Source organism: Cydia strobilella, chromosome 24, assembly GCF_947568885.1.
Source record: "Cydia strobilella chromosome 24, ilCydStro3.1, whole genome shotgun sequence".
Lineage (NCBI taxonomy): Eukaryota > Metazoa > Arthropoda > Insecta > Lepidoptera > Tortricidae > Cydia > Cydia strobilella.
The window spans coordinates 2,259,171-2,276,272 of NC_086064.1; the positions used below are offsets into that span (position 1 = coordinate 2,259,171).

Consider the following 17,102-nt stretch of genomic DNA (forward strand, 5'->3'; position numbering starts at 1 on the left):
AAATAAATAATATCTATCAAACAAAAAAACAGTAATTTGATAGAAAAGTTATTTTAAGCACAATTTTGCGGGTTACAGCGTTTTAGTTTTTTTGTTTTTACCCGCAAGAGGTATAGGGCTAAGACAATAGTATTAAGTAATATAGTTGGTCAAACCAAATTGGCAGTAAATAAGAACAAAAAAACTGTACTCAGGGTTTCTTTTGGGTGCTAGTACTAGTGTAAGACAAAGATAGTATGAGTCTCTCTGTCTATGTTTGAAATAAAACAGTCGTTTGACAAACTATAGATATCATTTGAGACACGAGAGTTTAAACTCTAGTTACGTTATAATCTCCACTACTACTGTATGAACTATCTAATTAGTTTTATAGTAATATTGTCTTCGGTTACCGCGATAGTTACTCATGAAATAAAACTATGAATATGATTGAACTATGAAACTATGTATGATTGTTCATTATTTTAGTATGTGGGTATTTTTGCACTTTGTAATTTTTCCTCAGTCACCCGTTGACCACGAACGCTGTAAAGAGTTCGAAACGTCGGGATGTATTATAAATTCAATATACGCGATATAATCCGTTTTCATAGTTTTAGTTTTATAGTTTTAATTTTAGTTTAGTTAAGAATGGTTAAATTTAGAAATGGCATGTACTAATTATAATAATTATTATTTTAATATAATGGTTATACCTGAATAAATTACATTTTTATTTATTTATTTATAATGTTGACTAGTCTAAAAAACTAAGTAAATCCCAGGTAGCAAAATGACGTCAAATGACGTCAGCGACGTCATAATGACGACATTATTACTTCATTATGACGAAGCTGACGTCATTTGACGTCATTTTGCTACCTGGGATATTCTAAAATGAGGACTGGACTCAACTTTCCCAACACTACGTACCTCGCATGCTTTCTCGGTCCAGCAAATAGCGCATTTCCCACATATTGCGTGTATAGCGGACTAAATTGGCCCTGGACGAGATTTATCGACGATTTATTTGACGACCGGGTTGGCCTAGTGGGTAGTGACCCTGCCTGTGAAGCCGATGGTCCTGGGTTCGAATCCCGGTAAGGGCATTTATTTGTGTGATGAGCACAGATATTTGTTCCTGAGTCATGGGTGTTTTCTATGTATTTAAGTATTTATATATTATATATATCGTTGCCTGAGTACCCATAACACAAGCCTCCTTAGGCTTACCGTGGGACTTAGTCAATCTGTGTAAGAATGTGCTATAATATTTATTTATTTATTATTTATTATTTATCGGGTCGTTTAAGGTCTGCAACTTTATTTAGCTACACTTACCCAATATTAAGCGTTAAGGTAACGTTCGGCTGCCAACTGCATTGCATTTCCTTGAAGAAATTGATGAATTACGCCGCACTACTGCCGCGATTGTGAGTATTATGATCCATAACTCAGGAACAAATGAGGCATTTTCTATGAAAAGGGACCTTATTGTCAATGGCGCCTACGCCGCACATCGTCGCGCGGCATTGTATTTATATCGGAGCATCGTTAATAATGGCGTAAGCACCATCGAAAATAAGGTCCCTTTTTATAGAAAAATACCACAAATATTCGCACACACACAAATTCCCTTACCAGGATCCGAACCCTGGACCTTAGGCAGGATCAATACCTATATTAGACTAGGAGGTATATTTCTTCGACTGTACACGACTGTAATGAAATTATATCGTAATTTTTTTTTATATTATTAGCCATTTTTTTTATTTGCCGCTTTTTTCTACGGAAACGGCTTGACAGACTTGACAGACAGAAGTTTCCAAAAAAGGTAAAAACGGGACCCTATTACTAAGACTCCGCTGTCCGTCTGTCTGTCCCAGGCTGTATCTCATGAACATTGATAGCGTCGCGTGTAGGGGGTTTTTTAGGGTTCCGTACCGAAAGGGTAAAAACGGGACCCTATTACTAAGACTCCGCTGTCCGTCTGTCCGTCTGTCTGTCCGTCACCAGGCGGATACTAGACTAGACAGTTGAAATTTTCACAGATGATGTATTTCTGTTGCTGCTATAACAACAAATACTAAAAAGTACGGAACCCTAGGTGCGCGAGTCCGACTCGCACTTTGCCGATTTATTTTATTTTATATGCCGCATTTTGCTACTGACGGAATCGGCTTGACAGACTTGACAGACAGATGTTTCCAAAAAAGGTAAAAACGGGACCCTATTACTAAGACTCCGCTGTCCGTCTGTCTGTCACCAGGCTGTAGTCATTTAGTCAATTATCTCATGAACATTGATAGACAGTTGAAATTTTCATAGATGATATATTTCTGTTGCCGCTATAACAACAAATACTAAAAACAGAATAAAAAAATATTTAAGTGGGGCTCCCATACAACAAACGTGATTTTTTGCCGTTTTTTGCGTAATGGTACCCTTCGTGCGTGAGTCCGACTTGCACTTGGCCGGTTTTTTCCTTGCATTTATTTAATTTGTCTTTCTTTCTTCTTTCCTTTACCTAGTTGACTTAAGATTGTATGCATGCGCTAATCATTCCCAGAAAGCCTTTGGAACAGCCATAAAAATACAGATTAGATTCTTGTAATTTTCCGCTAGAGCTTGAACGAGGAAAAGATGAATTCCCCGTGCTTGGTCGTAGACTACCTAGCGTAGAATGTGTATTAAAAAAATAAAATAAAAAATCATTTATTTCGGACGATATTACAATCCATATTTTGTTAGTTACAAATATACTTAAATTACTATGTTAGTACCTAAACTAAGATCAACATCTTAGTTCCTCCCAACGGAGGTCCGGTACCTAATTAGTGCACTGTCCCATCTCCCTTGCACTGTCCCTGCCACAGTGTCTAGCTGTGCCCTGCCACGACACAAACATACAACTAACTAAATAAACTAACTTATCTCTAAAACCAAACTAGACTTATAAAACTTAAAATGCTCCCCAGGTCGCTATCATGTGTTATGGTGCCCAGAAGACTGGCAGCGTTACCTCTTTGGATGGCCAGACTTAGTCTCTGGCCGAAGTAGCTGCCAGCCCTCTGGTCACCAGAGGCGTCTACAAGGCGCTCGGAAATATCCTTAAATAATGATTTGACACTGGGCCCCCACGGTCCAACTTCCTTATATGTTTTGTTACCAACTTATAATATATTTAACACAACTTTTTTTTACTTTTAAAATACCTAGTCACGGAATTAGCATACATTTTGACATTGTTCCAAACTAAAAACGCGATTACTCAAAATGTTACTAAAGTGACTAGACAGGTTTTTTCCGTGTACCCTTCATATACAAAAGCTTGCGGGCGTTGTTTTGTGATACGAACTACAACCTGTCACCATATAATGGGCCATTCATTGATTACGTAAGACGATTTTTTTATTATTATTATGAAACAAGAAACAAACGGTCATTTACAAAGTGCGTGGTAATTATACATTGCATTTTAAAGTTAGACCTACAGTTTCCTTAATTAAATATAAAGGTGCTACACTTTATAATTTTTTTTTATTTACTTTTGCTACAGAATACCTGAGCTTAGTATTTATATAATTATTAAACTATTATCAACAAATTCTAAACTTAAATTTGCTAAAAAAAATTGCCATTTCGACCGCAAGCACAAGAGTCTGGGGGGTGACAACGTTTTTTTTTTGTACACTAGCTACCCACGGTCGTACTCGAACAATGCTTATAAGATGTCACAGCGATACGATACCGAGCTGTCATCGTCAAAATTGACATTTCTTCAACCAAAAATATCACTATTGACACTGGCAGATCAGTATCGTATCGCTATGACATCTTATAGGCATTAGAGTTTTGAATGATTCACGGTTAGTTTCACTAGACTTATATTGACCGTCACCCGTGAACATGATGCATGTAACTGCGTCGAAATATCGGGAGCTCACAAATAATTCAAATGGTAATCACGGTCTATATCCCGGGCAATTTAAGTCTAGTTTATAGGCATTGTTCGAATACGGCCGCCATTAGACAACATCCATAACAGGAACAAATATTTGTGATGAACACACAAATAAACTCCCTTACCAGAATTTATATGTTACATCTAGTAAGAGTGATCTGTGAGCCGGCTCTAGGGAAACTACTAATTCAATCTTATGAAGGCCACGCTGCGTTGTCTATTTGTATTACTCTTGGAAATGTACCCTGAGGAGAACATACTTAATTTGTTACAAGTTTAGGAGTCCGGTAACGACAAAAATATGAAATTAATAGATTTACGGCGCGATTCGGGAAATGAATTAGAGATTTCTCTAGATATGAAATATAGTAAAGATATGTGGCATTACACGGCAAAAGTTACCTTATGGCGGCTGGCGCTTATGTCGCATAGCGTCACAAATTATTGCGATGCGACGTAAGTGCCATCCAATATTAATTGTAATAGGCTGGAGTAGGGGTATGGGGAAGTTATTCCGGACAAAAAAAAATGCCCAATTAGTCCCTAAATTTAACAAGTGGTCCAGAGGTCCCCATATCACACTAATCATATATGGGATTTCTCCCTAAATGAAATAAAGTGCACCGAGCTAATATGAGACGCGTATAGGGTCGTAGGTATGCCACCCTAGGAGCAAGGAACCCAGATCTAGTATTTAAAAGGGACGCCCTAGACAGGCGCGGCTTCCTCTAAGGAGCGCTTGTGCAGTGCACTCCCATAAATAATCATAATGAAATTATAGTGCCTAATTAATATATTACTCTTTAAGATCTATCGTACAAAAGTAAAATACCAATTAAATAATTACCTTTATTCATTATAAGTTTATAGACGGCCTATACTACTCGGCCTACTCCTATAATTTCATAGGAATCATAGGTAACGCGCGAAGCGGAGCGCTTTGGATTGCGCTCCTATGAAAAAGATTTAGTACATAAAATCAATAGGAAATTCAATGAGAGCGAAAGAGAAGTTTCGCTACAGTTCCGCACGTGAAACAGAAGATTTTCTATGAAGAAAGAGGTAAAATTGGAGCGGCGCTCCGTAGCCCGTTTGACCTTGCGCCCTCTCGTCGTAATGTGTTAACAATTTAGCACATATTTCCATAAAATTTTAAAACAACATTCACAACCTAGAATCCATTTGTAAAATGAACTGCAGTTAGCGTCTATCGGTCGTCAAGATATTCGTAATAGCGAAATTCTATAAGAGAGTTCAATGACCGTATTTTGTGTCGGTTAATTGAATGTGTAGTTTTTTACTGTGATAGTGAACACCCATAATATAGAATCACCAGCCGCCGCTGGCCCTAGATCTAAATCCTAATCAATCGTATGACATGTTTAAATAAACCACCATTTACAAATTAAATCCTAAAAAATTAGATACCTTTAGTAGTAGTAGTAGTAAACTCTTTATTGTACAAATATACATATTAAAAATTACATGGTACAAATAATAAGATGTACAAAGGCGAACTTATCCCTTTGAGGGATCTCTTCCAGTTAACCTTTGAGTAGATGAGAGGAGAAAGTGAAAAGAGGGTGACAAATGTAGCAAAATGTACAACAAGGTACCAGAAAGATAAAGGATATAAATACATACAAAATTAATAGGATAAACATATAATATATTACACAAAAAGGAATGGGGAAAATACACTAAAAATTGGAAAGAAGTAGAAAAATATAAAGCAACATACAATACAAATATAGGCACATTAATCAATCAGACCACAGCTTCTTTAACCTCTCCTTGAACGACCTTTATCCGTGGGACGTCACATAATATATCTTTACTATTTCATATCTAGTGAATATCGGATTCATTTTCCGAATCGCGCCGTTAGTAGTTGAAATTATACACCTTTTGTTACGTAATATCTAAATAACAAGTATTGGTTTCTAATAAGTCTTCTCAGTTTCAACGGGCCGATTCGAACAATACTTTTAAAAGTCACACGATACGATACCGATCTGTCATTATCAAATGTTATTCCAGATCTAGAGCAGAGCCCAACTGGGGAAGTACCTCCACCTTACAGAAAACCGCAGCCAAATAACACTAGACCCTACTCATAGTGTTGTGTTCCTGCCGGTGAGTAAGGTTGCCAGAGCTCGAGGGAGAGGAGTGTTAGGGTCGGCAACGCGCGTGTAATATCTCCGGTGTTGCAGGCGTCCATAGGTTACGGTAACTGCTTAACATCAGGCGGGCCGTATGCTTGATTGCCACCGTGGTATTAAAAAAAAGTTACGTTTTTTGGATGAAGAAAACCGTCATGTGTTAAAATAGTGACTTTCAGACATAAATTTTACACATTTTATACTCGTACTAAAAAGGCGTCCGCTTGCTCATTCTATTTCATCGGTTTGCCGCTAGAGTATCACTATCACCATGGAGACTGTATAAAGGAGCCAAATCTCTATGTATGAAAAGTGTCCATCAAAAAACAGTAATTAGGCGGCGCCACCATACACCGAAATACTACCAAAAACAACCTACGCAATTTGGTCGGGTTATTTGTTGCCTTATATGGTTCATGTTATACTCATGTCCCAGAGCCTAACTAGCGCCACCGGAGAGATTAGGAACTATTATTTAAAGCTTAACGCGGTCACTTTTACAACAATTCTGCCATAAGAGATTGCGATCCTTTCTATACCATCCATAACTATCACATTTCGCCAAGTGTCAATTATGATCGAATTTTGTCGATTTTTGTTTATTTTAAAAACGTTGCTTTACAATATCGAAATTCGAAAGCGGTAAAATTACTATTTAAGTAAAGATTGTTTTTAGTTATTTTTGTTTATAGTGTCACATAATAAATAACCGAGTAAAGTTGGATTAAAAGTCCTAGCTAGAGGTTATTTTGGGAATTAATTGTATGTATTGTATGTCATAATTCGTGTATCGGAAGCTTCTAAATTAAAGTTAATATAATCAAGAACTACATATATTTTTTCCACGTCTACGAATATCAACGTCTCTTAGAAAAATATGATCATATAAGGAGATTTTTCGCCTTCTGGCTCAGCGAACCGCCTTAAGCCGCTCACCCGCTCTGTGTACAGTCGCCATCAGATATATCTGAGCGCCCGAGGTGATCACAAATATCTGAACACGCCTCTATTGTCAAGGCGTTAGAGTGCGTGTTCGGATATTTTGAGCACCTCGACCGCTCCGATATATCTGATGGCGACTGTACACGCGCCAGCTAGTGGATGCCCTAAATGAATCTTTGTTAATACTTTTAATGACATTATCATTGACTCAGCCTTATATATTAAATTGAAGAGGGTTCTGCAAACTTTGAAAGTCAATGACTTTACTTAAATACTTCATTCGCTATTTAATTGGCTTAATTTTTAGGGTTCCGTACCCAAAGGGTAAAAACAGGACCCTATTACTAAGACTCCGCTGTCCGTATGTCCGTCTGTCCGACCGTCTGTCCGTCTATCATGGTTCATGAGATACAGCCTGGTGACAGACAGACGGACAGCGGAGTCTTAGTAATAGGGTCCCGTTTTTACCTTTTGGGTACGGAACCCTAAAAATAATTACAGCCTCCTATCCAGAAGCAGGAGGTCGCGGGTTCGAATCCTATTAAGATCATTTATTTGTAAATCACGGATGCTTGCTTCTGAGTTATGGATATTTCCTATATGTGTTGTGTACCTTTATATATAGGAAACATAAACATATAATAGGTAGGTGATGATAAAATGTTCCGTCTTAAAAAAAAAAAAAAAAAAAAAATTAGTTGATCATCATCATATACTTAAGAGTAAGTCTCTTGTCGGTGGAGCAATTTCCATGTTTCGCGGTCCTCTGCCTTCTCTTTGACAGCCTGATACGACACGACGTTGAGTTTTTCCTTTATTTGATGCATGTACGCTCTCCTTGGTCTTCCCTCCTTCCTCTTTGCTTCAACCTTCCCTTCTATGATGTTTTTGATAAGTTGATACTCATCAAAAAATGTACCTAGTTATACTTCTTGTCTTACACAGTTTACACAATAATTATTTCTGATTCTGAATCTGTAAATCGGTCAAAATCCATCTCGTTTAAATTGCAACAAAGATAGATATAACTCCGTAATAGATGGATACAGTCTAAGGAAAAAACGTGCCTCGAAAATCACGAAAATTGGATTCTCGATCAGATGTCGCTACTACCTTTGGCCTACTCTCGTATAGAGGACGTTGAAAGTTCCGTTTGTTGTTTAACAATTTCAACGCATATAAGTGAAAGAACATGGGTCAAAATAATAAAAATAATTAATGCAAATAAAAAAAATCATTTATCCATATTTAAATACATTTTATCGTATTTTTATAAATCTTCATTTTTAGTTTTAAAGTGTGTCGATTGATGGCAGTGAATTTACTGGGGTTACAAAATTTAGTATGACAGTACCGCTCTATAATATTATATCCTCTTTGATTGCAATCAAAAACCGTATTGCTGGTTCTTTATGTTGTGATTTTGGTTGAATTTTAATGGATATATATGTTTTTTTTTTAATGAAAATTTATTCTTCGTTCCACAATAGATTACCACTCCTAGACTGCGTTTTATAAAACTTTTATGACGACACAATCAAATTACCTACGCTTTATAGTTTTATACGGGTTTTAAAATAAAAGTTTTGTTTAAAAATAACTGCTGTCTACGTTTCTCTATTAATTTTCTGGTGCTTTATTTCATGCATGGTGTAATAGTTATTTACGATACAAGTGCGGAAAAGAGGAAATTCGAAACGAGTGGCGATAAATTAAAACACGACCGCAGGGAGTGTTTTAAATCGACACGAGTTGCGAATTTCCTATTCGCACGTGTATCGTACAACGTTTTACAGTACATATGGCCCTTTAAACTTTCGACATATGCACGAAAAGTGTTCTTTTACGCACTAGTGCGAGAAAGTAGCACCATGTGTACTGTAAAATAATTTATTTTACACACAGTCAAATACCCTATAATAGCCCGACTCGTACCAATGATTGTCGGAACTTATGTACATAATATCATTAGATATTTCCCAGTCGCTTTTCAGTGAAGGAAAACATCGTGAGGAAACCGGGCTAATCGCAATAAGGCCTAGATTAACCTGTAGTAAGTAGAAAGAGGGCAATAGAGAGTACTCTCTCCAGGCGGGTGTTATGTCTGGGGACCGAAGTCCACTGAGAGGTAGTCAGAAGGAGTATATATAGTAAGTGACATTTGAAACTCCGTAACCGCGATGTATGTTTCTAGCTAATTGCGTTCTAGCTCCCTAACGCCATCTGTTAGACGACAGTGGCAGCTAGAAGAGACGCCACAAATTTTTCTGTTAGAAAGTCAGATGGCAGTCTCTTTCGTAAAAATTAGCGCCTACGCCAATTCTTGGGTTTAGTTGTGAATCAGACCACAGGCTCTCATGAGTCGTGGCAAAAATCCAGAAGATGATGGATGTGTCAAAAAATAACTGTTATATACGTTTTTGTAATAAATTTTCTGGTGCTTTATTTCGTGCATAGTTTGAAATGATTTATTTTAAACAGCCTACTAAGGCCCACCCATACAAATGAAAAATCCGAAATTTTCCACTGAAAATTGAACCTATCATGCAGGGAATAGGATTAATTTTGTTTTAAAATATTTCGATCAGTACGGTTTCAGTCACTATTATTTTTAGTCGCTTTTGGCGACATGTGCACGACATACAACCGCCGCGGACACTCGTGCCTGAGGAAGGATTCCCGAAGAATCCGAAACATGTCGCCAAAACCGACTAAACATAATGGTGAAATAGGTATGTCTCACGATAGTTTAATTTCGATCATTTTGTTTTGTTTGAAAATTAAACGAAACGAAACAAATGCAACTATTCCAATTAAATATACTTTAAATTTCATCAAACTGAATAAGTACTATATGTAGGACGTTGGGCCTTAGGAGGATAGACGAAACATACCTATTGCTTATGCTTCATCTAATAAGTAATCTGTGCCTCACGCCAACGGTGATTTACATTACACGGATATGCGCTTATGTCACTTATTCATACAAATAGCTTGGGGGGTTAGCGGAAAGGGGGAGGGGAAGGGATGGGAATATTACTTGGGCAGAAATATTGGGGAATAAATGTCTGAATTAATATTTCTACCAAAGATAGATATAACTCCGTAATAGATGGATACAGTCTAAGGAAAAAACGTGCCTCGAAAATCAAGAAAATTTGATTCTCGTTCAGAGGGCGCTACTAGTTTTGGCCTACAGTCGTATAGATGGCGTTGACGGTTTCGTTTGTTATTTAACAATTTTAACGCATATCAGTGAAAGAACATGGGTCAAAATCATAAAAACAATTAATGCAAATAAAAAAAATCATTTATCTACATTTAAATACATTCTATCGTATTTTTATAAATCTTCATTTTTAGTTTTAAAGTGTGTCGACAGATGGCAGTGAATTTACTGGGGTTACAAAATTTACTATGACAGTACCGCTCTAGTATAAGTTACTCTATGTTTCTACTGACATCAATATTAATATTTCTGGTTTCGTGGCGGGGTGGCCTAGGGGTTCAAGGCGTTAGCCCGGATTGCTAAAGACGCCGGTTCGCATCCAGCCTTAACCACTGGAGGGCTTCGTCACTTTTTCTTTATTATATGACATCTATTACAGTTTATAATTTATGTATAGTAGATTGTGTGATTACTTAAAAACCCGGCCAAGTGCGAGTCGGACTCGCGCACCGGGGGTTCCGTACTTTTTTGTATTTGTTGTTATAGCGGCAACAGAAAATACATCATCTGTGAAAATTTCAACTGTCTAGCTATCACGGTTCATGAGATACAGCCTGGTGACAGACAGACGGACAGACGGTCAGACGGAGTCTTAGTAATAGGGTCCCGTTTTTACCCTTTGGGTACGGAACCCTAAAAAACACATCAAAATATTTAATAAAAACATAGAGTAACTTATACTAGAGCGGTACTGTCATAGTAAAATTTGCATTAATTATTTATATGATTTTGACCCATGTTCTTTCACTGATATGCGTTAAAATTGTTAAATAACAAACGAAACCGTCAACGCCATCTATACGACAGTTGGCCAAAGCTAGTAGCGCCCTCTGAACAAGAATCAAATTTTCTTGATTTTCGAGGCACGTTTTTTCCTTAGACTGTATCCATCTATTACGGAGTTATATCTATCTTTTATAAAAATAATTTGATTTGTTACCAAAGTTGTGTAATATTTCTGCCTTAAAAATATATTTTCAACACACTTACTCGTAATATGGAACTTATTGCACCACTTTTAGGCTCATAATCCTAGATTATAAACCCGCGTGCTTTTTTCATCGTAGATAATTATCGAACTTAAAACATTTGATTCTGATTCTGATTCTGAACTTGTGCGGAAACATTATAATTATCGAGCTAGTGCGGTAATGTATGTTGATACTTTTTTTAATTGTACTTTTACTGATTTCGCTCTCAAGTAACACTTTCGCAAGTGTGTTGAAAAAGTCGTATAAAACACGTGTGCTTTGGTCATTACATACATCGGCGTTCTTATTGCATGCTCGCTTCCAGCTCGCGCGCACAAGATCGCCTCGAATGTGTACTAACCAACGTAGCACACTTGTATCAAAATTTAGGTATGTAGGGTAGGGTAGGAAACAGTGGCTCGGACAAAAACAGCCGGGTACAGTGGCTCACTCAACCTAATTCCAACATGTTATAGGCGATATTGGGGCGACTGAGCCACTGTTCGAGCTGAGCCACTGTTTCCTACCCTACCCTACATTATAAAATAATCGACGTGAAATGTTGGCAAAATGTACTTAGGTATATTGGTTTTTAAGTCGAATAACGGTCGACATGTTTCACTCCGTACCGAGGAGTGTCATCAGGTGCTTGCGTTGACGGTGACCGACCGGCGCAGACTGCGAGCCGCAGCCCTCCCGCAACGCAACGTCAACGCAAGCTCCTGATGACACTCCTCGGTACCTAGTGAAACATGTCGAGCGTTTTTCGACTTAAAATACGTGTGACCCTCTTCTCTTCTTCTTCCTAACCTTATATCTCATTTACTTGGGGTCGGCTCTCCTTATACGGCGTCGCCAGGAGCGTCAATCCTGGGTCGTCTCTGGTGGTAATCTTTTTTTCTTTAAGGTTCTTTTTTACAAGACCTATCCATGTTATCTTTGGCCTTCCGCGAAAATACGTGAGTGACCCGTTATTAATATATTTAATATGTCTGTGTCTCATGGAAGTTTTGTTATTGAAATGTACTTAGGTAATATACGTAATAAAATTTGTTTGTACGAGCTTACGGAATGCACCTTTTGGAAGCTTCATTATTTATATTTATGCAATTGTCCCCAGGTACCCCCAATCGATTACCTACGTCAAGTAACGCTGGACCTCGGCGGTTCGTGCGCACTCGGTTCAGCCGCGGAGCGCCCTGTTATACGGCGCGCGCCGCCGACGCGCGCGCAACAAGCCACGCGCACCGTGCGCGCGCTTATACACCGCTTCAACGAGGTGAGATAAGAATAAGAATAAGAATAATTTTTATTGACAATAGAAACAATTTTCAGACACATGGATACAGTGGATCCCAAACTAGGCTATGCCTGTGACTTGGGGTCCTAGAATTCAGTTGACATTAAAGAATATTACACCTATTTTATTTAAATTTGAATAATAAAACTTCAAAACTATACTACTATAAAAGGAAAAGGAAAAGTTAATTTAAGAAGAGATTAATTAAAATAAGAGGAAACTTACAGGAAACTAGATAGCATGATTGTTAGTATATCTGTCTCGTCACTATATACGACACATGTATATGGGCCACGGAACGTCCTGTAAGCCGCGCGCCGCCGATGAGGTCAGTGACCTGGGGTCCCTTTGTTTGACGTAATTTTTATTTTATTTTATTTATTTTATTGGTTAAAAAAATTACACAGCATTACAGTAGGTACTAATGCACTGTAAAATTTAGGACAGAAAGTAATACATACAAACAAGGTACAGTATACAATCTGGGACTAGGTATGACAATTTTTTTTTTATTTACACAAATTCAAAGAAACGAGGTATATACACAAAATAAAACAATATACAAAGAAATATTAATAATATTAATAATTATTGAAAGTCATAATGTAATGATTGTCATATTATCATTAGTCATAATTTGAAACCGTAAACTTTCCAGGATTTTTCTCAGGTTATCCTATAAATAGGTTAGGTTAGGTTTGTTTTATGGCAAAACTGAAAAGTTACGCGTTTCTGAGAAAAACCACATTATGACTAATACTAATATGACAATCATCACATTATGACTTTCAATAATTATGTCAAACAATAGAGACCTACTAGCTATTAGAGATTAGAAATACCATGACGCGTATTTTAATTTTAATAATATGATTAGGATTTGTTATGGATATGTGATTGTAATAATATCAATGTGATTAGGATTTGTTATGGATATGATCCGTGTCAAAAGTGATATTACATTTCTTCAACCAGAAACGTCAATTTTGACATTGATAGTTCAGCTAATGAAAAAAAAATCGCACAAGTGCGAGTCGGACTCGCCCACTGAGGGATCCGTACTTTTTAAAGTTCCGTACCCAAAGGTTAAAAACGGGACCCTATTACTAAGACTCCGCTGTCCGTCTGGGAGCCTGGGGTCCGCTTGGCAACTAATCCCAAGAATTGGCGTAGGCACTAGTTTTTACGAAAGCGACTGCCATCTGACCGTCCAACCCAGAGGGGAAACTAGGCCTTGTCGGGATTAGTCCGGTTTCCTCACGATCTTTTCCTTCGTCGAAAAGCGACTGGTAAATATCAAATGATATTTCGTACATAAGTTCCGAAAAACTCATTGGTACGAGCCGGGGTTTGAACCCGCGACCTCCGGATTGCAAGTCGCACGCTCTTACCGCTAGGCCACCAGCGCTCTCTAAAGTACTTAGCATATCTGTTATATTATTCACTCTATGATTAAGGTACTTTATAGGCAAATCGCAGAAGTCACGCCCTCGCCAGAAAAAGAATGAAGGACTTTGGAACAGGCAAGCTGGAACCAAAGGAATTCAAAACGCTACCCATAAGGTCCATCATCCGGCATATGGAGATGGTGGGGAAAGCTCTTGAGTAGCGGACGGATCTTTCCTAGGGGGTAACTGCACAAAAGATCCCTATGGGTCGAAGTGTATCCGTAAGGGTCCCCGAAATTTTAAGATAAGATAAGATAAGATACCCTCTGGGTACGGAACCCTAAAAAGGCATAAAAATTTACAGCATTATTACGCTTTACTACCTGTGCGAAGCCGGGGCGTAAAGCTATCTTAGTTCAATCATTCATTCAATTCAAACCAATTAATTTTGGCGAACGGTTGAATGGGTACGGAAATCAATTGATTCATTTATAAAGTGGAATATGGAGAAATTTCAATTAATTATTATGTTATAAAGTATCGGTAAGAGAAATATGTGTCAACAAATATCAAGCATATTTGTGTTTGTTTGATAAGTTACTTTATAATATAATAATTAATTGAAATTTCTGAGACCAAAATCGTAACAAGTTGTTAAATCTGAATTGGTCTCCTGACATCTCGTTATTCTCGTTCGTAATTTAATGACGCGTTCATATAATAAAAAGGATCCGAATCTGTATATCAGTAGGGTAGGGTAGGAAACAGTGGCTCGGAAAAAAAAGCCGGGTACAGTGGCTCACTCAACCGAATTCCAACATGATAGACGCGATATTGGGGCGACTGAGCCACTGTTAGTGAGCCACTGTTTCCTATCCTACCCTACAACTACCACCAGTTTGGCACTGACATAAACGCTAGCGTTAACATAACTGACTTTCTATGCATCTCGCTCGTACTGGCATAGTAGTGCGAGCGAGATGTATAGATAGTAAATTACGTAGACTGACTTATACGCAGTCAGTGTTGTGTTGACATTGTCAGTGACTCGTGGTACGGGTACAGAGGACTTTCCTTCCACAAACGCTTCGTGATTTTAACCCCCGAAGCAAAAAGAGGGGTATTATAAGTTTCACGTCAATGTATGTGTGTGTGTCTGTCTGTGGCATCGTAGCTCTCAAACGGATGGACCGATTTCGATTCCGTTACCCTTGAATTAAAATAACAATTTTTTTTTTCATGCACCATCTAGTAAGTGATCTATAATCCTATACCAAAAGTATTTGTATCCTCGCGATAACAATGTGTTGCGAGCTGAATATTTTACGCCGAAGCATAGAGTAACTTATACTAGAGCGGTACTGTCATAGTAAATTTTGTAACCACAGTAAATTCACTGCCATATATCGACACGCTTTAAAACTAAAAATGAAGATTTATAAAAATACGATAAAATGTATTTAAACATGGATAAACGACTTTTTTTTTTCATTCATTATTTTTATGATTTTGACCCATGTTCTTTCACTGATATGCGTAAAAATTGTTAAATAACAAACGAAACCGTCAACGCCATCTACACGACAGTAGGCCAAAGCTAGTAGCGCCATCTGATCGAGTCAAATTTTCTTGATTTTCGAGGCACGTTTTTTCCTTAAACTGTATCCATCTATTACGGAGTTATATCTATCTTTGGCCGAAGCCACATGTGTGTACACTGCAAATATATTTTATGTGGATACCACCCCGGATACCACAGACATACACCCCAGCCGGGCTAGCACATAGACCACGATGGGTCCCTTTGTTTGACATAATTATTGAATGTCATAATCGAATTTAAACTGTTGTGAGACATACTAACATTAAATCATTTTACGGTTTACACACAACAACAACAACAACAACAACAACAACAACAACAACAACAACAACAACAACAACAACAACAACAACAACAACAACAAACAACAACAACAACATTTATTTATTTGAAATAAGTGAGTCTAAACCGTAAAATGATTTGAATGTCATAATGTAATGATTGTCATATTATCATTAGTCATAATTCTGAAACCGTTAACTTTTCAGGATTTTCCTCGGGTTATCCTATATCTAGGTTAGGTTAGGTTTGTTTTATGGCAATCCTGAAAAGTTACGCGTTTCTGAGAAAAACCAAATTATGACTAATGATAATATGACAATCTTTACATTATGACTTTCAATAATTATGTCAAACAATAGAGACCCGACTATCCGTCCCCCTTTAATTCATACAGTTAGTAAAAGACGGGTAGTCTATCTCGCGGCGAGATACTGTCGCGTCAATCATGTGCTCGGCCTACAGGCCAAAAGTATGGATACAACGTTGTTTTCTTTAATATCTCATGTTTTGATTATTATTATTGTATATTAGTGACAAAAACCGGCCAAGTGCGAGTCGGACTCACGTACGAAGGGTTCCGTACCATTATGTAAAAAAACCGGCCAAGTACGAGTCGGGCTCGCCCACCGAGGATTCCGTACTTTTTAGTATTTGTTGTTATAGCGGCAACAGAAATATATCATTTGAGAAAATTTCAACTGCCTATCTATCACGGTTGATGAGATACAGCCTGGTGACAGACCTGCCAGCCTGACAGATAGACTGATCCCGTCGTTGTGAGTAATAAGGAAATTACGATTTTGTCAGTGAAATATAACATTTATGTATATTGTTGCCATACAATATATTTTTTAATAAATCTAATTATTTTATTCCTATTTGGAAGTTAAAGCGCGGAAATTGAGGTCTTGTATTGTTTTAATATTCCCATTTTTTTTAAATTTCCAATTTAATGTGATAAATTGCTCATTTTCTATCTATTTAACTATATTTATAAAATTCAACATAAGGAAACATTATAAATACGTTCAACCCCTCAGTCTACGGGGCTATCCTTGACTACGCTACGACTATGCTACGCTACGAATGCTACGAGGCTACGAGTATTCGTAGCACACAGCGGCGCGTAGCTTCTACGAGCATACTAGTTATTCTGTGCTACGAGTACGAGCACAGAATAACTAGTAGCTACGAGTTAGGGCCGATACAGACGAACTGCAACCCGACTTTTTTTAATACTACGTCGGTGGTAAACAAGCATACGGCCCGCCTGATGTTAAGC

At 37.6% G+C, this 17,102-nt stretch overlaps 1 protein-coding gene across 1 annotated transcript in view; it reads left to right on the forward strand.

The window, feature by feature from the left end:
• The window catches only part of LOC134752188 (1-phosphatidylinositol 4,5-bisphosphate phosphodiesterase epsilon-1-like), a 167,014-nt gene that overhangs the window by 11,344 nt on the left and 138,568 nt on the right, over window positions 1-17,102 (forward strand). The window contains exon 3 of the mRNA XM_063687800.1: window positions 12,368-12,526. Within this exon, the coding sequence (XP_063543870.1) occupies window positions 12,368-12,526 (159 nt within the window). The remainder of the gene's footprint in view (window positions 1-12,367; window positions 12,527-17,102) is intronic.